We start from the raw sequence: 19,824 nt of genomic DNA, 5'->3' as shown, positions 1-19,824 counted from the left end.
CACGATTGCTCGAGATATGTGTTCACGCCATATGAACGAACGTCATTCCTCGCCCCTTTTTTCTTTCTCTTTTTCTTCCACTGGTTGTCCTTCAGCTTGTCTGGCTGTTGTTTTTTGCGAATGATTTATTGTAATTTTTCTTTTCCTTTTTCCCTTTCCTTTTTTATCGGTTGGTGCCTTACAGGTTAGATTTGTGGAAGGATGTCTCTGCTTCCCTACCACCCCCTATTCCTCTGCGCTCAGGGGTACCATTTCATTGTCGTCACTCATCTCACACTCGACCACCTGCTGGCAGGCAATATGTTCCAGTTTCCTTTTTTCAATATTTCTGGCAATGGATTCATTCAATCCCTGCCTTAGCCAGCAGAGAAAACAAGGCTATTCAGCCCAAGGGACATATGATTCCCTCAATTTCTCATTCTGTATGTCTGGTTCCATTTTTGCTGTTTCAGTCTGCATTTATTCTGTGTACTTATTAGTTGGCTAAGTCTTTATTTATTCTTTAATTCGAGTTTTCTATATCTGTGACAAGTCTCTGGTAGTTATGAAACAGGACGTAAGGTATATGTTATAGGTGTGGCTCTATACAAGTACAGTGGTTACAGTGGTCCAAATAAAACATGATAAAAATACACGGTGTCGCTATGCCACCTGCTGAGCTCCTATTTGGATAGTCCAGCAAGTGATCCCATCCAGCTTTTAGATTCCGCCTCCCCCGTGGTCGATGCAGATTTTTTGCTCGGCATTTTTTTCTGAGGGAGGAGAGCTTTAGTGGCTTCTCTAGCATCTTGCAGTCGACGAACGGTTTCGTCTCGTCCTAATATCTCCATGGTATTAGGTATGCCAATCCCAGGCGCCCCTCCAGAAAGAGCCCAGCGAAGGTAATGGAAAAGCTCTTTTCTAGCTTCCTGTTCCGCCTTTGCAATGGCAGCGTCCCTATTAAGAGCAGAGACTGAAGCATCAGAAAATATATAGGAAGCAATATTTGCACGATGGACCTCGGCTGTCCAGTGCTCTTCAGGAATCATGGTTAGAACAGCAGCAGCAGTATGGAGAGTAGAAATCGGGATAGCTGGTTCAGATGATGGATTCTTAGCTACTGCCGCAGAGGTATAGGAGGGCCGATCTATTGTCTGTGTGAAGAATGTCTCGTTTTGTGCAATGAATTCTTCAGCGGTGGTATATGATCGAGCACCCTCTCGCAGTAGTGATGCTACATGTTTTTCAAGGGGTCGACCCTTAAGAATTGGGGACCTAAGGAGGTATCAGTATCTTATCTCTGTGGTTCTGTGTTTTCAATAACGTACAGCTTTTCAGGCGTAAATCTTTTCAGCGCAGCTTTAACAACCTGCTGAGTTATAGCGTCAAATTGAGGCCCTCCTTCCGCAGCATACCGTTTGGCATGTGCTTTCTGTAGGAACCAAAGTTTCTCAAAGGCAACGACAGTGTTTCCCTTAGTAAGTTTCAAGTTAAACTAGACATGATATTAGCACAACACTGTAATTCAGGAACGAAAGAGACGATACGTACTGTCTCTTCTAGCTCCTTTAGACTGAACACGTCAGATTTGCGAGTATGAGACCACCCAAGAAGGGCTGCAAAGTTGGCGAGTGTCTCGGGAAAAATCCCCTGCTGGTCTTTGAAGAACGATATATCGATGTCTGCATTCCGCTTGCTGAGCTTTTGACCGTTCATATCTACCAATAAAGGGACGTGGCCGAATTGGGGCGGTGTCCATTCAAAGGCATTGTAGAGGGCCATATGCATGGGCGTTGAAGACATCCATTCAGTGCCACGAATAACATGGGTTATCTCCATGAAGTGATCATCCACAACATTAGCAAGATGGTAGGTGGGGTGGCCATCAGACTTTATAAGGATTGGGTCTGGAAATACACCCTCGTGCCCTCCACGTTGTCCGGCCGGGCGGTTTTGGCCGGTCTTTCCATATACAAGGTCGTTGAACATGGGGTATTGATCATCAACTCGTAGACGAACAACATGAAGCTCTCCGTTGGCTGCTCGTTCATCAGACTCCTCTTTTGATATTCCGGCGCAGGTTCGATCGTACCCAGGGGTCAACCCCACCTCGTTACGGTGTCGAGCTACGCCATCGAGATGTTCCGGCGTGCAAAAACATCTATACGCATGGCCCCCTGAGATAAGTCGCTTGGTTTGGGTCTTGTAGAGCTCGGTTCTCTCGGACTAAGGGCTTTCGTGAGCTTCAAGTATCAGGATGCTGCTTTAGTAGGGCTTGTTTACCTGTCTGTACGGCCCGTAGGAACCGCCAACTACCGGGCCTAGAGCCATTGAATATGAATATCAGCATAATGTCTATTCCCACATATATTATATATCATATTGAGCTCCAGCCGTACCTTCATCCCAGTGTATGCCTGCCCATCGAAGATCGTCGTAAAGCCGCTGTTCAGCTCCGAGAATGGTCCTTTTCTTCGGCCGTCAGCAAGTATTCCTTTCACTCCCACAATTGCCATATGGGCCAAGCGCTCCGAAGTAGCCATACCTGGTCCGTATCTTCAATTCGAAGAAGAAACTGGCCTCCGGTGCGTTTTGCGAGCAGGTAGTTGAACAACGCCGTCCTCAGCGATCCAAGATGAAGGTATCCCGTCGGCGAAGGCGCAAACCGAGTCCGAGCCGGCGAATCAGGCAGAGCATTCTTGGTTCTTTTATGCGATAGCGAAAGCCTGGCCGTGGTTGAGAAATGCGACTGGCAGCTCCGGCAGACCCAGGGAGCTCCAGCGACGAGGCGGCCGCGAGTCGGCAGCAAAAGCGCTTTCATGGTGAATGCCCAAGCTAGCTATTCATTCTCAGAGTACGGTAATCGAAGGGCCAGCAGCAAATTCACTTCTTTCATTCAACATCCAAAGACAGGGTGGTTTCAGCTGAATGATGTCCTTTTTCCCCCTTCTTTCACTTCCGTTGCTGTCAAAGTAAAAGTAGTTTAAACGGCTTTTCCTCCCGCCGCTAAAAATTTTAAGGATTTTAAGAACTTTTTCCTCTTGACCAAATCAAACAGGCGGAATTACAAATTTTCATTATATTCCTTCGACCTTGAGGGAATCAATCGAATCTCATCTCGGAAGGCTGTAGCTATTGGGACGGACCTTTATAATCACCGCTCTTTGCTCATCAAGTCGGCGGAGGGTCTTTTCTTCCATTCTAGAGTCGCGAGAGCCGCAGGCGTTGGGAAGAGAGTAAGTATCAACAGGCAATTGTCAAAGAATACCTGACGGAATCATCCGAATGAATCTGATTGTGATACTAACATGGTGAAATAGTGAATTCCGCAGCAGAAGAGATTGATCTCTACGGTATATTTACCTTCCCGGAGAAGCCATCGAGTGCAGGTGAGGGATGGTGCTAATATCGGTATAACAGAGGTTCTGAACCTCGACAGATCCGCGTCAAAGGAAGAGATTCGAAAGGCTTATCGAAAGGTATGGGGATAACTGTTGTGAGATCCAGCGGCTTCTTTATGGACGATTTGCTGACCAGGGACATTATCTTCAAATAGCTAGCACTCCAGCATCACCCGGACAAAGTGCAGGAAGATGGACGAAAAGAAGCAGAAATAAAATTCAAGGCCGTCAGCCAGGCCTACGAGATCCTCTATGACGAAGAGAAGAGACATATCTACGATACTCATGGCATGTCCGCGTTCGATGGCTCAGGTCGACCAGGTGGCATGGGTGGTGGGCCTGACCTAGATGATATACTAGCCTCCATGTTCGGCATGAATATGGGTGGCGCGGGCATGCCCGGTTTTGACCCCAGAGCTGGTGGGCCGGGGAGACGCCGGAAGGGACCCAACGAGGAGCAGCAATATACCGTTAGCCTGGAAGATCTTTACAAGGGCAGAACCGTCAAGTTCGCCAGCACAAAGAACGTCATTTGTACTTTGTGCAAAGGGAAAGGTGGTAAAGAAAAGGCTGTTGCAAAGAAGTGTTCCTCTTGCGGAGGTCAAGGTAGGCCATTATCTTGCATATGGCGGCTTTAAATTCTATGGTTGCTAATCATAATGAATAGGACAAAAGGAGACCTTGGTACAGATTGGGCCAGGTTTGGTCACCCAGTCGCTGATGAAATGTACCACTTGCGATGGTGCTGGCTCTTTCTTCCAGCCAAAAGATAAGTGTAAGAAATGTAAGGGAAAGAAAGTCACCGAGGAAAAGAAAATACTCGAGATTTATATTCCTCGAGGTGCAAGGTACGTATATAGACATGCCCTCTTCGCAAAGTTCTCTTCACTAAACCTGCATACAGGGAAGGAGAGAAGATTATCCTCGAAGGCGAAGGTGACCAGCAGCCTGATGTGGAGCCTGGCGATATCATCTTCCACTTGGAACAAGCTGAGCACAAGACTTTCAAGCGTGACGGTGCCGACCTATCTGCCACTCTAGAAGTTACCCTCGCCGAGGCACTCTGTGGATTTTCCCGTGTTGTTTTGAAACATCTTGATGGAAGAGGAATTGAAATTAAGCATCCCCAGAAACCTGGTGATGTCCTCCGTCCCGGGCAAGTTCTTAAGATTGCCGGTGAGGGTATGCCATTCAAGCGTGGCGACTCGCGCGGTGACCTTTATCTGATCGTTGAGATCAAATTCCCTGAAGACGGCTGGGCCTCTGACCCAGCGACCCTGAGCCAGCTCCGAGAGCTGCTTCCGGCTAATAAAGCACCTGCCATCGAGGCTGACACTATCGACGAGGTAGAATTTGACCCCAAGGCCAGCCTGGATAACATGGGTGAAAACGATAACCAGGGAGGTGGTGCCTGGGTTGATGAAGACGATGAAGACGGTGAGGGAGGCGCTCAATGTGCTACCCAATAGGTTCTGAAACCTCAACATATCACCATAACTGGGCGGACACCACTGCTATTTTATTCGCCTATACTCTCCTTGTTATTTCCTTTTTTTTTTTTAGCCTACCTACTGGTTTGGCTCTCATGACTTCACCTTGATGACTTGCTAGACAAAGACACGACTTGTTATCGGAGATCAGGCTTTGGGCGTTTGGGATAAGAAAAGAAAATTTGGTTTTTACTCTTCCTCTCTCCTCTTTTTCTTAGAGCCTGGTGGGTGTGTTTCATTAATTGATTTCATTGACACTAAACCATCTGCATGACAGTTGAAAGAATAGAGAATTGAATCGGGGTTTATTATGATTATCAAGAACAAGAACCTATCAATACATACTACAGCTTTGCAGCTTCACCTCCTCTTTCGACAAGTAACCTTTCTAGCCCCTTGCGAATTTCTGACTTCATACCGGCTGAAGTAGGTTTCATGTCCTTTTTCTCAACAAACACATGCGTAAACCCGCCAACAACCTTCACGGCCTCTTCGCCCTGCTTAAAGACTCCAACCTCGTATGTGACACTAGATTTACCCAGCTTGACCACACGAAGCCCTAGCTCGAGTACATCCGGAAAAGCGACAGAGGCAAAATAGTCACAATATGAGGATACCACTAGGCCGATCTGCGCTGATTCGGTAGCTGTGTTTTGTGCTGAGGAGCTCGAGGTGAATGGATTAAGACCACAATGGGAGATCAAATACGAATTTATGATCGAATCGAAGAGGAATGCATATATGCTGTTATTTAAATGCGAATACATGTCGTTATCGGACCTTTTACTCCGCACTCTTGATTAGCTGCGTCCAATATCTAGCAAGGTGATTTGCCTACCATCTTGTGCGGTATTCCAGGTGATATGCGTAATCCCTCCTCATTCTTCGCTTTTTGCTGGTTATATCATTGCTCATAGTGTCTAATGCGCGCCCTCTTTGTTTTTCAAGGCCTCCTTTCATCCTTATTGGAATAAACACGAACTTCGTTTTGACCGTTGAGACCAAAAGGAAAGTCGCGATAAAGTTGAGCCGAGGCTTTTTCTTATCAGATAAGATGTATGACTAATGATAACCTAAACCTTAATAGAAATTTATATCACATGATCAATATAAATCCCATGCATGGATCGGATTGAAAGTTTTGAAGAAGCCAAAGAATAAATATATCAAATATCGCATTGCGCATTCAGTTAAGAAGCTGATACCATCTTTGTGCGTTGCTATTCCAGGCGACGTCTTTCAGCATATTGTGTTTGCCTACTTTCACTCCTGGCGCTTTCACCGCGTGTCCTTGCCTACCTGGCACGGCGAGGCCCTCCTTCCCCTCCAACCATGGCTCTCACAACATATGAAGAGTCGAAGCCAGAACCTGAGGTTTTCAAAGAACCCCCCGAAGTTTGTGTTACGCCATGCGATCCATGGCCACGACCTTATTATGTTGAAAAGGGGCTCCTTCGTGTGGCTCCCTACTATTACACTTACAATACGTATTGCAAGGAGAGATGGAGGGGGAAAAACATATTAGAAATATTTACTACAGAGTTCAGAGACAGGGCGAATGGATACTATGTTTGTCATTCCTTGGTTTGTGCCATATAGTTTAGTACAAATCGAAACTGACAGCTTGTTTAATATAGAAAGCCGCGATCGATAATGGAAGAATTACTATCGACGGGAAAATTGCTACGGCCGACAGTATAATAAACAATGGACAGGTCATTTCGCATACACTACATAGACATGAACCTCCAGTGACTAGTCAACGGATCAAAATTATCCATGAGGATGATGATATTATTGTTATTGACAAACCTGCTGGTATACCGGTGCATCCCGCTGGGAGGTACAACTACAATTCAATAATCGAGATACTGCGAGCGGAGCGCGGTGTCGGCTGGGTCCCATATCCATGCAATAGGCTCGATAGGCTTACCTCTGGTATCATGTTTCTTGGAAAGCACCCGAAGGCTGCAGAACAAATGGCGCACTCATTACGATCACGAACTCTTCAAAAAGAATACATTGCACGTGTAAAGGGATATTTTCCGGATGGAGTCGTGCTTTGCGACCAGCCAATGTTGAAAGTTAGCCCTATTCTTGGGTTGAACCGTGTTAGAGCTACAGGAAAGGATGCTCAAACGAAGTTCCGCAGGATCGCATATTACCCCCCTGTGAAAAAGGGAGATGAATCAAATGGAGAGACCGCCAACTCACAGGATCCTGATTCCAGAGCATCCACACCGCCACCTTCGCCCGCTGATGTTGATGAAGGATATAGCATTGTCCACTGCCTCCCGCTCACAGGACGAACCCATCAAATTCGAGTTCACCTTCAATTCCTCGGTCACCCAATTACAAACGACCCTATCTATTCAAACCGCCGTGTTTTTGGCACCAATTTAGGCAAATCCGAAAGTACAGGTGAAAATGATGCGGAAATAATTGATCGCCTTTCACGCATGGGCAAAACCGAACCGGCAGATTCGCTTTGCTACCAAACATTCCAGACTCCACCTCCAGAGCGTGTTACTCTAGGTGGTGATCCAAATGTTGTCAACGAACTGCTTGCACGCGAGCATGATGTTATGATAAATGACTATCTTAGAAGGAAATGTGAGAAGATGAACGGAGAGAATTGTGACATCTGCGGTACTGAGCTGTACTCTGACCCAGGCATACACGAGATGGGTATATTCCTTCATGCCGTTGCATATGCTGATATGGCGGGAAAATGGAAGTACAAGAGCCAGATGCCTGAATGGGCTATGCCGCCTAAGGGTGCTGAAGGCCCAACAGAGGCACCAGAGTGGGCCGAAGACGCGGATGGTGCCGTTGTTATTGGGAAAGGCATGATGGAAGATGATGAAACAGCTTTGGTAGAAGGGTTGGGGACTATCAACTTGACCAAGTTGAAGGAGGAGAATATGAAAGCTGAACCCGTTGCGGCCTAGCGGTTAAGTGAACTATAGACTTTGGTAGATAGACCACTATAAATGCTTGCATATACAACATGAGAGTCTTCTTGTTTTTGATACCGAATAAGCATGGAAATGAAAGATTTTACGTAGAAAGTTGCATGTGTTTAACATTTATGATATGTGTATATCGTAATATCATGAGATGAAGCTTGTACATCTAAGGTATGTCTCGTTGCTTCATAAAGAAGCCAAGTCACACCTTTGCAGAGTCATCACTGATGCGGGTGCGTAGTTGACATATGGTGCAAACATGATCAACTGGATTCCAGAAGAGTGTCTGAGTGAGAATCGGGTAATTTATTCATTTTTTTTAATAAATTCATCTAACCCAACCCTGGTAGGAAAACCGCGTTTCCTAGAGTAGAACAAGGACGAAGATTAAGTGATTCATGACAACACCCAGTTCTCCCCAACCGCCCAGCAAACAAACGAACAAAGAGGGAAAGCGTTTACGATTCGGTCGTTAGTCTGCCCTTGGGGTTCGTGACCTTGACACCGAGAGCCTTGGCCTTAGCAATGATATCGACGCGCTTGGCGGAAGAAACAGCATGGCCGATCCTAATAGGTGAGAAGGTAATTAGACATGACCGCTGAAATATGTAGGAAGCAACCTCGGCCCTTCATTAAGGTGAGGTTTCCGGGGAAACATACTCAGCGGCGTATGTGCGGTTGTGCATGAGCAATAGCTCAACATCCTTGGGGTTCTGGACGAGGAAGACCTTGTGTCCGGATGGGATCATGTGGCGGGTCTTCTTGTTGCTGCCGTATCCAATCTATTCGGGTTGACCATGTATCAGTATTATCCATTCAATTGGTAATTTCGAATCTGCGTTGCCAATGCGCAATGCGATTGTTTCACGGGCGTGCTTCGTTCCTAAGGGAGCCGCATGGTAGGGATGAAACGTACTTTTGGCATAGCAGCCTGGCCGGAGAAGCGTCGGCGGACACGGTTGTCAATACCCTTTGGTTTGCGCCATGAGGGGTCAACACGCATGTAGGTGTCAGACTGGTGTCTGTTGAAGCGCTTCTTGTCTATAAACCAACAACAAATTCAATCAGCTTGTTGTTTTCCATATGCCTTTAATTTTCCCCTTTCAAATAATGAAATATCCAGTTGCGTTCAACAAGGCAGCAGAGGCGCGAATGTCCAAGGCGTAACCGCTCATATTTCCCAAGTGCACGGGATTCGAATCTATAGCCGGCTTGACCTGGGGAGGGAGATTCGAGATAGACGTACGCTTCTTCACAATCGGGACATGCTTCTTTGCGGCGACCATCTGATGAAAAAAGACACAGGGTTAGCTCAAACAAACCGAACGGAGAATCTCCAGCATCGACGTCTGCGACGCCAGCATTGAGGGGAAACACACCTTGACTGATGTTACGGCGTCCCGAAGCTATTGTTGGGTGGTTGTTCTTCGTAAATGTCGACGTCAAAAAAAAGGGAAGAGAAATCTCGAGATTTGCCCGCAGTCGCTTTTCCAAAGAGTCGCACTTCCCGTTGCGGCCTAGCGCGAGTGTTTCTAAGCGAGAGGAAAAAAGAGACTAGGGTTGATGACTAATAGCCCTATTTCCATAGCTGACTAATATGAATCACCTGATGTGTATGACATGATCATGACGTAATCGCGCGTAAGGAACGAAGACAAAAACATCGAGAACTTCTTCATTGAGTATGAAGGATAAACACTCAAGTTCATTCGATGACCACCGCCAGTGGGAATATTAGTTATATTATTAAATTGATAGCCTAGGGTTGAGACATAACGCCAGCATATCCAGACACCCGAGCCCTGCTAAACAAATGAAAATGCAGCAGAACTACCTGAGTCGTGCTTCGGTGGACAAGCAAGCTGGAGGAAACACACAAACATAATCGCATAACAATCATATAAAGAAGCAGGCCGAATCATCGCAAACGCCATAATGGGGTATAGTTAACGCAGGGGGAAGTAAGGGCTATGAGCAGGAGTCATGCCGGAACTATGGGCTGCCTATCAGGCCCTTGACTCTTTCAACCCGCTCGACTGCTTTCTCCAGCCGTTCAAGCCTCGTCCGTTTCTCCTTGTCCCGCTTCTCGAGCACCTGGACACGCTCCTCGAGCTTTGCTCTCTCCCTCCGCTCGTTCGCTACCATCTCGTTCGCTCGCATGAATAGCTCTGCGCTCAGCTCTTCGAGTTCGGTATTTGCTTGCGTGAGACGTGACTCTGCCTCCTTCCGGAGAGCTTGTTCGCGGTTTAGCGCGCCCTGGAGGAAGCTTGTTGGTTGTGGGAGGCCGTTGCCGAATGGGCTCATGGTCGACTGTTCTCCGTTTTTGCTTCCGCCTGTGGATGGGGGAGAAGAGATCGATGAGGACTGTTGGACGTGGTTTGAGGACACAGATTGTCGAGACTGGGTCGCGCTAGCGTTGCTACTCGTACGTCTGCCGTAGGGGAAGTATGAAGCAAGTGTTGCCAGCCTAGTTTGTTGCTGGGGAGGAGGAGACGACTGCTGCTGTGGCGGGTGCTGATCCAGGTTCCGGAGCTCCGGCGCGTTCACTGGTTTGCATGGTGAGGTCTGCGACTGGCTACTCACTCCGTCCTCATAATCAGCTAGTTTCCCGGCTGGAAGTAGAAAGATGTAGGTGGTCAGCTTCCTTTCGTAGCGTTATAAGGAGTCGGTAACTACATACCAGAGGCAGCAGCTTTCTCGGTCAGCAGTCTGGCCTGCGCCTCCAGCTCCTCTATCCGCCTCTGCTGGGCTATGTTCATGTCCTGCAGCTCTCGATATGCGCCTTCAAACCCACATCTCGGACAAGCGGTGCTCGACATGCCTGGCGCATCACTACCATAGCCGCCAGCTCCCACAGCGATAGCGCCCAAGGAGTGCGGCGGCTCAATATGTGTAGGCGAAACTGCTGCTGGAGACATATATGCCTTTCCTGTCCTTAAAGTGTCGATTCTCCAGAGTCATCCGTGTGTTGTTGGAGATGGTTTACGAGTCGCATAGCCGCCCGCTACCTCATGCAAGCAGTCGCTGCAGCTGCAAGGACCAGGTGACTTTGATCGCAGGAACCGGTCGCGGGGGAACCAGAAAGACAGGCGGACACTCTGTATAGTAGAAGCAAAGCAAGTATTATTGTATGTCTTTGAGTATTTGAGTATTTGATATGCGTCTGGGGAAGATTGACAAGTCGACTGCAAGATGGATCAGCAGGCACAAAACTTCCTTTCGGCCTTTTGAAACGAACGCTGGGGGAGGCTAAAAAAGCCACAGTATGCAGGTCAAAAGTCTGGACAAACCTGAAGCCACCAGCTACTTGTTGGTTTCCTGCTCTCTCCGCTGCTGCTGCTACTGCTGGACTTGAAAATGGACTCGATTAGACGGAAGAGAATGAAGAGAAATAGTTCCCGGGTTCCTCAGCCGGCGCTGGGCTAAGACAAACGAGCTGGTTTGCCGGTCAAGATGTAACAGGATGGAACAAGCAACTTTGCCTCGTCCGTCTGACATAGCGAATCAGGGGGCGGATGGTTTCAAAAGAAAAAAAAGAGAGAGAGTACGGTACTCCGTACGTTGATTGATATCTAGCTTCAATAGGGCCAGACGCCGAAGAAGCATTACTCGGGTAAACTGTGCGAGAGTATCAGGACCTAGAGAGTGTCCATCGGCGGTTTGCGGTTTGTATAATAGTTATGGAAGTGAATTATCAGCAAACTCCTCTATCCTACTTGCAACTAATGGAAACGCTTTTCCTTCTCCAGACGAGAGACACTGTGGCAGATTGGAAGAGAAGAAAGAGGGAGAAGAAATGGATTCCAATAGGAAAACACAGCTAGCTTTAGACACGAAGGAAAGAAATGTATAGTAAAGGGGGAGGGAAAAGCTGATCAGACTCGTTAAGAAAAGACCGTTAGTTACATGCATGCGCAAATCTTGAACCAAGGGGCAGAGACAGCTGGTCTCGACAGTAGAAGAGAATGTTTTGCAACAAAGCCGGCTTTCAAGTTGGAGACGAAGGGCTAATACCGGTTTCCGCTTGAACAAGGCAAGTAGGTAGCCTGCCTGACCAAAGGCGAGTGCGGATGCTGGACGAGCCCTCAAAAAAAGAGGGCAACTTGCTTCTTCCCGAAGAACTGAAAGAGAAGCCCTTAACACCAGCTATTCCCTGCCAGGAAAGAAGTGGCTGTCGAGGGAGATGTCATAGGTCAAAACTAAAAGGAGACTCGTTTGCTGCCGATGCTGTAGTATTGATCCCCCAAACACCAGTGTGAAAGAGACACCAGCTAAGCTGCGCAAAAAACAAAAATCATCAGAACAACCAGGTCTTCCGGAAGAAAAAGCGTCATGTACAGCGTAAGAGTACATGGAAAGCAGTGATGGAAGAAACCCATCAGCCTTTTTCGAGTCAGTCTCAATCAAAAACGCTAGAGAAATCACTTAACAGTAAAAAGTCATGCAGATGAAAGAAAGGGTGAAAAGAGAAAGGATGAGACAAGGAATCGTTTGACGTTTTTTGTAGAGTGACATGACATAACATGGAAAGACAAAAGCTTCAAATTTCCCGTGTAAAAAACAAGGTATAAGAGGAGGCTGAGAGGATATATTGCAAGAAGACCGATTGGGAGGCGGGGCAAGTGTATGGTAGATCGATTCCCATGCTTCTTTCATATCTCAGTAGCCAAAAAAGAAATAAGAAAGTGAAATTGAAGAGGATAGTTAAAAACGGGCGAGAATGGAAGGAAGAAGGGAATGTCAAATAAAGTCCGTTAATGTAAAGGGAAAAAGGCAGCATCATCATTTTCGGAAACGTTGAAAGACATTCGCTTATCTGATCGTTATGGTGAGAAGGCAGAGAGGATGGTGGAAGAGGATCTGCAGAACAAAGGCTAAAGGGACGATTCTGCGAGTGGCCTGACATCCTAAAATAGGGTTTAAAAGAACGTCAGGCAGATTGTGGTGACCTGGTATGCAAGTCCTCTGGCGTGGCCTTCGTTTCTGATATATTGGGTATCAAATTGCCGATGCTTAAGAAGCCTGGCCACGGTTGTAGTTTCCACGACGGACATTCTTCTGCTTCGCACTGACGGTGCTCCATCCGTCTTCATCAGGCGTCGCAGGGGATGCGGGAGAAGCAGTCTCAGATGGAGTGCCTTGTGCAGGAGGCCCGCGATGGGAAGTGCTGCGAGATCCTCCGCGGCTGTGTGGTGGTCCACCACGGCCTCGTCCGCCACCGTTTCGCCAGCCGCTGCTTGTCCGGCTTGGTGGCTGTGGGCGGGCCTTGTCTTGACCAGCCTCGGTCTTCTGGGTGGTGGCAGCTCCCTTTTCACCCTCATCTGCGGCTTTCTCCTCACCTTCTTCACGTTTTAGGATCTCAACAGGCTTTCCACCTTCTGTGGTCTCTTCCTTTGTTCCGTTTGCCTCAGCTTTCTCAGCTTCTTCTTTAGCAGCCTTCTCTGCCTTTTGCTTCTCTATGCGTTCGGCCTTGGCCTTCTCATCAGCCTCTTTCTTCTGTTGCAGGGCGAGCTCTCTCTTCTCGGCCACTGCCTTTTCTCGGGAAGCAGTATCAATAGGCTTGGCGCCTCCGAAGATACTAGACTGGGTTTCAGCCGCAGCTGGGGATGGTGCGGCAGCCTCTGACTCAGGGACCGTCCTCTTCTGTAAGTTAAGTCTCGGTCTTGCTCCGGGGGCAGGAGCTGCAGCAGCAGTGGGAGTTGGAGGTTCAACAGGAGTTTCAGGCTGAGCAGGGGCATCAGGCCGCATCCTAGCTCTCCATTGGTTGTCCAGTTCGGGTGCGGTTGGGGCTCTCTCAGGGACAGGACGCTCAGTAAATTCTCGGCGGGGTGGTCGAGAACCGTCTTGTGAGCGGCCTTCACCCCAAGCTGGGGAGGCTCTGCGGAACTGAGGGCCATCCTTGCTGTGGGGACGACCCTCTCTAGCGGGAGCGTTTTGCTGGCTAGGAGAGAGAGGTCCCTTTCTCTCCCAGGTGGAGAAATCGCGCGATCTGCCATCGTTGGCGGCTTCATAGCCACGGCGGCCAGGGCGCTCGTTTGCAGCATCAGAAGCAGGGTCGAAGTTGCGGGCACCACCGAAAGCAGGGCGGTCTGATACACGCCGCTGGCCAGGAAGATCGGGCAGCGGGCCCTTTCGGGTCCAGTCGCCGAGATCCCTTCCATCATGTCGGTCCTTGGCTGTACAAAAGGGTTAGTCGCCACAATCTGCGTTGTTTATCGGAAATTAACGGCAAACGGAATACATACGAGGTTCAGCGATGCTCACTCGGATATTCCTCCCTTGAAGAGAGGTACCCTGGAATGTTAGTGCCTTCTTGAGGCCGTCGACAGAGGCAAATTCAACATAGCCAAAGCCTTTGGGAGATCCAGTAAGTTTGTCCTCCACAATACGAACGCTGGTAACCTCGCACTCAGCGAAGAGCTCCTGGATGTCAGCCTGGGTGGCCTCGAAGGAAAGGTTACCAATGTGAGCGGTGTATGGCGGCTGGGTTGGCATAGGGAGTTCTTCTCTCATTGAGTAGCCGCGGTCTTTTTTGTGAGAAGAAAACCTCTGTCAGCACAGTGTGCGGTTATCATAGGGGACTGCCGTGTTCATACCGTGATGCTCTTGGGTATACCCGCCGGATGTTCCAAACGTGTTACGTTCACGGTCTCCGCCATAGCCAGATCGGGGTGCGTAGGAGGAGACTGATATGTAGATATGTATGTATTAGGAGGCGGTGGACTCGTGATCTCGAAGTGGCATAAACTCACCGGCTGCGTCGAGCGAAAAAAGTCAGCGATTGTCGTGAAATTATACACGAACGGTAAGCACTTACATGGAATAGGATTATCCTCCATCTCATCGGCCCAGGAGCCGTAGGCTAGTTATCATGGCCGTTAGCAACTCCGCTTCCCACATCCCTCCAACGGCCCCTCCTCCTCTCTCCGAACCCCATCAGGATGGCTCAAAACTCACACTCATCCGCCAGAAATGTCCCAATGGACATCTTCTGGGCTTTCGACTTTGCAGGAGCTAGACACATCATTGTTAGCGATGCAGCTTTCTTTTGGCTGTGGCCTCCTTGCGCCTGGCTCGCAGCGGCAGTTTTGGTGGAGTGTGGAACAGGGCAAAAAAGGTGAACCAACCCATGATTGCGATTAAGACAGGACGCGCAAAGGCAATGCGCGTGAGTAGCCTAAAAGAAAAGCCTATAGATAAACAGGTCCCTGGGCACCAGTAAGCGGTAGCTTGTCTTCTGTGAGGTTGTGTATGTAGTGTATGTGGTCTTGTCCAGGCCAGAGAAGAGTGAAAGAGTGTCTTTTTAGTCGAAATAATAAATTTTGGTGATGACGCTAAAAGAAGGAAAGAAAAAAAAGTCAGCGTGCGAGAGGGCAGCTGGCCAATCAGAGGACAAGGATAGGATAGGGCTTAGGTAAGCATGATATCTAGGGCAGCGAGGTTGAGGGGACGAAAAGATGATGAAAAGGATAAGGGATAATAAGAGAGAGAGAGAAAGGTGGTAAGTAGCTGCATAGAGTGGACGGCGATGCCATCCGTCATTGGTATTCGTCAGCTGGGAGGAATGTGGTCTACATTGGTTGATATCTGACAGGTTGTAGAGTGTAGTATTAGATTCAGCGCTTGATTTTGGCAGGTGATGGCTATAACCAACTGTATGGCATATATAGGTAATAAGACGGAAACTCTGATGCTCATATAAGTATATGTACACTCTCCAGTCCGTGATGGGGATAGGCTGAAAAGGCAACGGCATACTTGGGTGGAAAGGCAGGAGATGAAGTTATCCTTGAGCATACTTCAGAAAACCAGCGGATGAGCCAATTCCATGAATTAAGGATAATTCTTGCCATCCTCGTGTCTCTAAATAGGCGTATGAATCCTCAACTAATTGGAAAGAAGGGCCCCAGACCAGTTCAAGGAGAGGCCTCTCAATTCTATACCCGAGTAATGGCACGGCTAGATTAAGTATATATACCGCATACCCAAAGGCCAACGCTCCTCGGTGTAAGGACAGCGTCTTGCCTTCATCAACCCCATCGGTTCGTGGAAATTGGAAAAGAGGTGCCATCTTATCTTATCTGATCGGCGCTTGGCCCATAACGGTAAACCCTTATCTCCACCTCACTTCTCGCATGTCTTGGCATCAAGTTTTATATCGACAGCCAAAGAGGACAAAGGCGAGGTAGAAATGTATAACAGGGATAAAAGATACTGGTAATACACTAGAAATGTGCTTAAAGTCATTACTGCCTCTTTTGGTGACTAAGTGAGTAAAGGATGCATATGAAGTCTGGAGATTAGCAGTCAAACTTATACAGATTGTATGCTTAACTCTACCATAATTCAATTTAAAGGCATTCATACTCAGATACCTACGACTTTATCAGGAGTCGAATCATATTCCTTGTATCCATTTGAACGCAATCAATAGAATAGAGACAACAAAATTGCGTATTGTCCAATCACGAGCTAGTATGTGTGATTAGTAAGCAAGATCGGCAGCCCTGGCCAGTCTCGACAGGATGAATGAACAAACACCTGCGCAAAAAAGACAGCAGACACGGACAAAAGACAATGCATACAAGATGAGTGGAGAAGACAGGCCGAGTGCTCCTCGCACATCCATACCCGTACCCCCAGTCCTACAAGCGGGCGCTCTAGTTGGTATGTTCATTGGCAACGCCCTACTCTTGTCGGCGCTCCAATTGAATTTCTATTGACCTAGTTTTGTGGCCCAGGCACCTGCGGTCTTCTGTATGGCGGTGTCTCCGGGGTGCTTCGAGCACATCACCCTATAATAAAATCAATATCTACCGGAGTCTATTGGTTTGCATTCGGTAGCTCGTTCTGGTGTAAGTGCAGTACTCCAGAAGTTGGCCACCAATTGTATTAACCAGGACTTCTCACAGGGCTAAGGAGTAATATCCTTAGGATTCAATTCGAAGATAATGCAACCGCAAAAGAACGCATCTATTCAAGCGTCGCATCCAGCGGCATTTCCGGCGGAGCGATTAACTGGGCAATGAGTGAGTATTTCCCGGGCACCATCGTGGTGGTCCGCTAATATCATTTTGATGATTGGATCATCCACGAATCGATAGCGTACTAAAAGAATGGATAGACAGACGTTTCCTTCCTGGCCTAGTCATATGTTCCATGCTGGGCTTTGTGGGACAGTACTCTTACAATACACTTGAGAAGCGTCAGGCACGGCTCCAATCAGAGCCGGCGTCGACAAAAACATGGGCTGAACGGATGGCTGATTCTCGATGGGTACCAATCAGAAACTTGTCCGATGAGCAGTATAAAGCAATGCTACAGGAAAAATTACTTGGCGTTGATGTGGAAATTGCCTTGATTGATGATAGGCTGAAGGAGCTGAGGGGTTCTGGTGACGAGAAATCGGACACTGGCAAGTAGGATATAATATGGTAGCATTTTTCTGTACATTAATCGGTTCTCTTTATTGCCTGTTCTATAGATTTTCGGTCAACCACCGAACAGAGACATCTGTAACTTATTCAACTATTATATAACATTCGGGCCGGCCTTACAACAATGAATCACTCGCCCGAAAGATATTTAGTCCAACTTGAAAGGCGTTAGGTTTCTTGCCCATCCGTATTTCGGATGCTTACAAAAGCCATCGTACTTTAAGTTTACAATGCAGGGCGAATCTCACTACTTGGTGAATCTTGCTTGGTCCTTATAATTATATTCTCCAAGTTTCTACCCTGTGGACTCCACTAAACATTTAATTATTATTACTTTAATATACGGAGTACTTGCTAAACAATATCTCAAACCAGCACGCTGATAATGACCGTCATATCCACAGGGTCACAAAAGAAGCACAGGGTGCTAAGCCTAGGTGCTACCAAACACCTAGGTGATGATTACCTCGCAGAGTTCAAACGTGAATTTGATTTCTCGGTACTAGAGAGTTGCCCACGTGGTGAACTGAAGAGCCGACTGGAGGATGACATTAAGGAGCATGGCCCGGTAGATGCATTTATCATCGGGCCAAATGGCATACCATATTATCCTTTCGATGAAGAGATTCTCTCGCCACTAGTACCGCATTGCAGAATAATTGCTAGCATTACCTCCGGTTATAACATGTTTGCTATAGATTGGACTGTGAAGCAGGGAATTTGGCTCACAAATACAGTCAATTCCGTGGCCGAGCCTACGGCAGATATGGCTATGTTCTTATTGCTGGCAGTGTTTAGAAATACAACGAATGCAGAGCAGAGCGCAAGAGCAGGGACCTGGAGAAATAATCTGAATCCAACCCATGATCCATCTGGGTGCACTTTGGGTATTGTAGGCCTAGGGACAATCGGAAAAGTAAGTCATTTTATAGACCTATCCATATATGGCAGTAAGATCTGTGTATTGACAATAGACCTTTTCTAGTATCTGGCTAAGAAGGCAGCTGCGTTTAATCTCAAGGTCATATATCATAATCGAACTCAGCTGCCTGCCGAAGTTGAGGCTGAGTATGGAGTAACGTATTATGCCTCGTTACACGATATGCTTGCGGTCTCTGATGCCGTCTCCATCTGCTGTCCGTTGAATGAACGAACTAGAGGTTTAATTGGACCAAAGGAGTTCGCGGTGATGAAAGACGGTGCTTATCTGGTCAACACTGCTCGAGGACCGATCGTGGATGAAAAGAGTCTAATAGAAGCTCTCGAAAGCGGGAAGATTGCCAGAGCAGGCCTTGACGTTTTTAACGAAGAGCCGGACTTCAATCCGTATTTCATGACTAGTGACAAGGTCATAATCCAGCCACATCTCGCAGGCCTGACGGATGTGGCCGTTAGAAGGGCAGGGCGAGAGAGCTTCGAAAATGTGCGTGCTCTATTAAAAACGGGAAGGCCAATCTCGCCTGTGGTTGATATCGAAGCTCAAAATTGAGGTAGAATCAGGATAGAACCTAGAAGATTTAGACGTAGAATCAATAATCTTAGAAGATCATTCATACACGCCCATTGCTAACACCTTTAGAAACACTCAAGACCTGCGGTTCCTTTACTGCTGATCACCCCCCCCCCCCCCCCCCCCCCCCTAGGTGTGTTTGAGGATGCCTCGCCTTGTCCATGTTCTCTAAGTCTCTAGTGACAACGGATTGCCAGTGCAACTTCTACTATGAAGCCAGGGTATATCAAGTAGCCAGGGTATTGAGTATTGAATATGCTTTGCCATGTCAGGCGGCGATTGTAACCTTGCATCAAGGAAGAAAAACCGTTCAAATGGGTAAAGAGGAAGACAACTTATTGCAATGTTGAGAATTCAATGCTGGTATAACTATTAAAATAAATAAAAATAAAAGGTGAAAGATCTATGGTACGGGGTGTCGATGCCGGGACTTTATACTTGACTAGATCGTTATTTTCGCCGCTGAGAAATAAATGTAACAGCCGCAACTGCCTCTGCCTCTATTTACAACGCCAGAACACTTCTATATATACCACCACAAGATACCCTTTTCTACATATTAGCATGGCAGACGAACACAAAAACACAAGAGAAGAGAAGAATAACGATAATCAAAAGAAAAATGCCTGTACAGTGCCTCACCAGCAAAGATAGCTCCAACAGCCAGCTAGTCAGCTAACATCCAACTACCAAAGTCACCGAATTAATGACCTCCAGACCAAAACGAGCAGCCTCGCCGCTCATCGAGCCTAAACCGTCTCGTCTGAAACCGTTTAAGAACCGCGACGGTCTAGGAGCCTACATCAAATCCCCCGAGTCCTTCTCCGCTACAACTGTCATATCCCATTCGCCTGAGTTCGTGGTAATTCACGACCTGTACCCTAAATCCGCCGTACACCTGCTCATCCTCCCCCGAGATCCGAAGAAATTCTTCCAGCACCCATTCAAGGCCTTTGAGGATGCAGATTTCCTTGAAAGCGTAAGGCAGGAGGCTGGTTAGGGTGCGGAAACAAGCTGCTTCGGAGCTACGGCGGAAGT

At 47.6% G+C, this 19,824-nt stretch overlaps 10 protein-coding genes across 10 annotated transcripts in view; 5 read left to right on the top strand and 5 right to left on the bottom strand.

Annotated features, from left to right (window-relative positions):
* Positions 1-662: 662 nt before the first annotated feature.
* MGYG_07821 (glutamyl-tRNA synthetase) lies at positions 663-2,800 on the bottom strand (the record flags this gene model as incomplete). Its single annotated transcript, XM_003170529.1, has 6 exons — positions 663-1,254; positions 1,308-1,474; positions 1,531-2,205; positions 2,263-2,300; positions 2,379-2,451; positions 2,525-2,800. 6 exons carry the CDS (start codon positions 2,798-2,800, stop codon positions 663-665), a joined length of 1,821 nt encoding a protein of 606 aa, XP_003170577.1.
* A 464-nt stretch (positions 2,801-3,264) lies between these two features.
* MGYG_07820 (chaperone dnaJ 3) lies at positions 3,265-4,849 on the top strand (the record flags this gene model as incomplete). The annotated part of the gene is made up of 6 exons (XM_003170528.1): positions 3,265-3,276; positions 3,320-3,368; positions 3,400-3,458; positions 3,536-3,986; positions 4,048-4,228; positions 4,285-4,849. 6 exons carry the CDS (start codon positions 3,265-3,267, stop codon positions 4,847-4,849), a joined length of 1,317 nt encoding a protein of 438 aa, XP_003170576.1.
* A 365-nt stretch (positions 4,850-5,214) lies between these two features.
* Positions 5,215-5,785, bottom strand: MGYG_07819 (thioesterase; the record flags this gene model as incomplete). The annotated part of the gene is made up of 2 exons (XM_003170527.1): positions 5,215-5,650; positions 5,709-5,785. The coding sequence occupies 2 exons, from the start codon at positions 5,783-5,785 to the stop codon at positions 5,215-5,217; spliced, it is 513 nt and encodes a 170-aa protein (XP_003170575.1).
* Positions 5,786-6,202: 417 nt separating this feature from the next.
* MGYG_07818 (pseudouridine synthase) lies at positions 6,203-7,821 on the top strand (the record flags this gene model as incomplete). Its single annotated transcript, XM_003170526.1, has 2 exons — positions 6,203-6,439; positions 6,508-7,821. The coding sequence occupies 2 exons, from the start codon at positions 6,203-6,205 to the stop codon at positions 7,819-7,821; spliced, it is 1,551 nt and encodes a 516-aa protein (XP_003170574.1).
* A 476-nt stretch (positions 7,822-8,297) lies between these two features.
* Positions 8,298-9,125, bottom strand: MGYG_07817 (60S ribosomal protein L32; the record flags this gene model as incomplete). The annotated part of the gene is made up of 4 exons (XM_003170525.1): positions 8,298-8,406; positions 8,500-8,621; positions 8,756-8,880; positions 9,086-9,125. The coding sequence occupies 4 exons, from the start codon at positions 9,123-9,125 to the stop codon at positions 8,298-8,300; spliced, it is 396 nt and encodes a 131-aa protein (XP_003170573.1).
* Positions 9,126-9,831: 706 nt separating this feature from the next.
* Positions 9,832-10,757, bottom strand: MGYG_07816 (hypothetical protein; the record flags this gene model as incomplete). Its single annotated transcript, XM_003170524.1, has 2 exons — positions 9,832-10,451; positions 10,520-10,757. 2 exons carry the CDS (start codon positions 10,755-10,757, stop codon positions 9,832-9,834), a joined length of 858 nt encoding a protein of 285 aa, XP_003170572.1.
* Positions 10,758-12,852: 2,095 nt separating this feature from the next.
* Positions 12,853-14,866, bottom strand: MGYG_07815 (eukaryotic translation initiation factor 4H; the record flags this gene model as incomplete). The annotated part of the gene is made up of 5 exons (XM_003170523.1): positions 12,853-14,015; positions 14,085-14,366; positions 14,436-14,525; positions 14,657-14,701; positions 14,797-14,866. The coding sequence occupies 5 exons, from the start codon at positions 14,864-14,866 to the stop codon at positions 12,853-12,855; spliced, it is 1,650 nt and encodes a 549-aa protein (XP_003170571.1).
* Positions 14,867-16,427: 1,561 nt separating this feature from the next.
* MGYG_07814 (hypothetical protein) lies at positions 16,428-17,262 on the top strand (the record flags this gene model as incomplete). The annotated part of the gene is made up of 4 exons (XM_003170522.1): positions 16,428-16,506; positions 16,581-16,694; positions 16,752-16,868; positions 16,964-17,262. The coding sequence occupies 4 exons, from the start codon at positions 16,428-16,430 to the stop codon at positions 17,260-17,262; spliced, it is 609 nt and encodes a 202-aa protein (XP_003170570.1).
* A 399-nt stretch (positions 17,263-17,661) lies between these two features.
* Positions 17,662-18,765, top strand: MGYG_07813 (glyoxylate reductase; the record flags this gene model as incomplete). Its single annotated transcript, XM_003170521.1, has 2 exons — positions 17,662-18,192; positions 18,262-18,765. The coding sequence occupies 2 exons, from the start codon at positions 17,662-17,664 to the stop codon at positions 18,763-18,765; spliced, it is 1,035 nt and encodes a 344-aa protein (XP_003170569.1).
* A 727-nt stretch (positions 18,766-19,492) lies between these two features.
* The window catches only part of MGYG_07812 (hypothetical protein), a gene marked incomplete at both ends in the record, with an annotated part of 751 nt that continues 419 nt past the window's right edge, over positions 19,493-19,824 (top strand). Inside the window, one exon of the mRNA XM_003170520.1 lies at positions 19,493-19,765. Within this exon, the coding sequence (XP_003170568.1) occupies positions 19,493-19,765 (273 nt within the window). The remainder of the gene's footprint in view (positions 19,766-19,824) is intronic.

The sequence above is a fragment of the Nannizzia gypsea genome, genomic scaffold, assembly GCF_000150975.2.
Source record: "Nannizzia gypsea CBS 118893 supercont1.7 genomic scaffold, whole genome shotgun sequence".
NCBI lineage: Eukaryota > Fungi > Ascomycota > Eurotiomycetes > Onygenales > Arthrodermataceae > Nannizzia > Nannizzia gypsea.
Note: the sequence above shows the minus strand (reverse complement) of the source record. Positions and strands in the feature narration are given on the sequence as shown.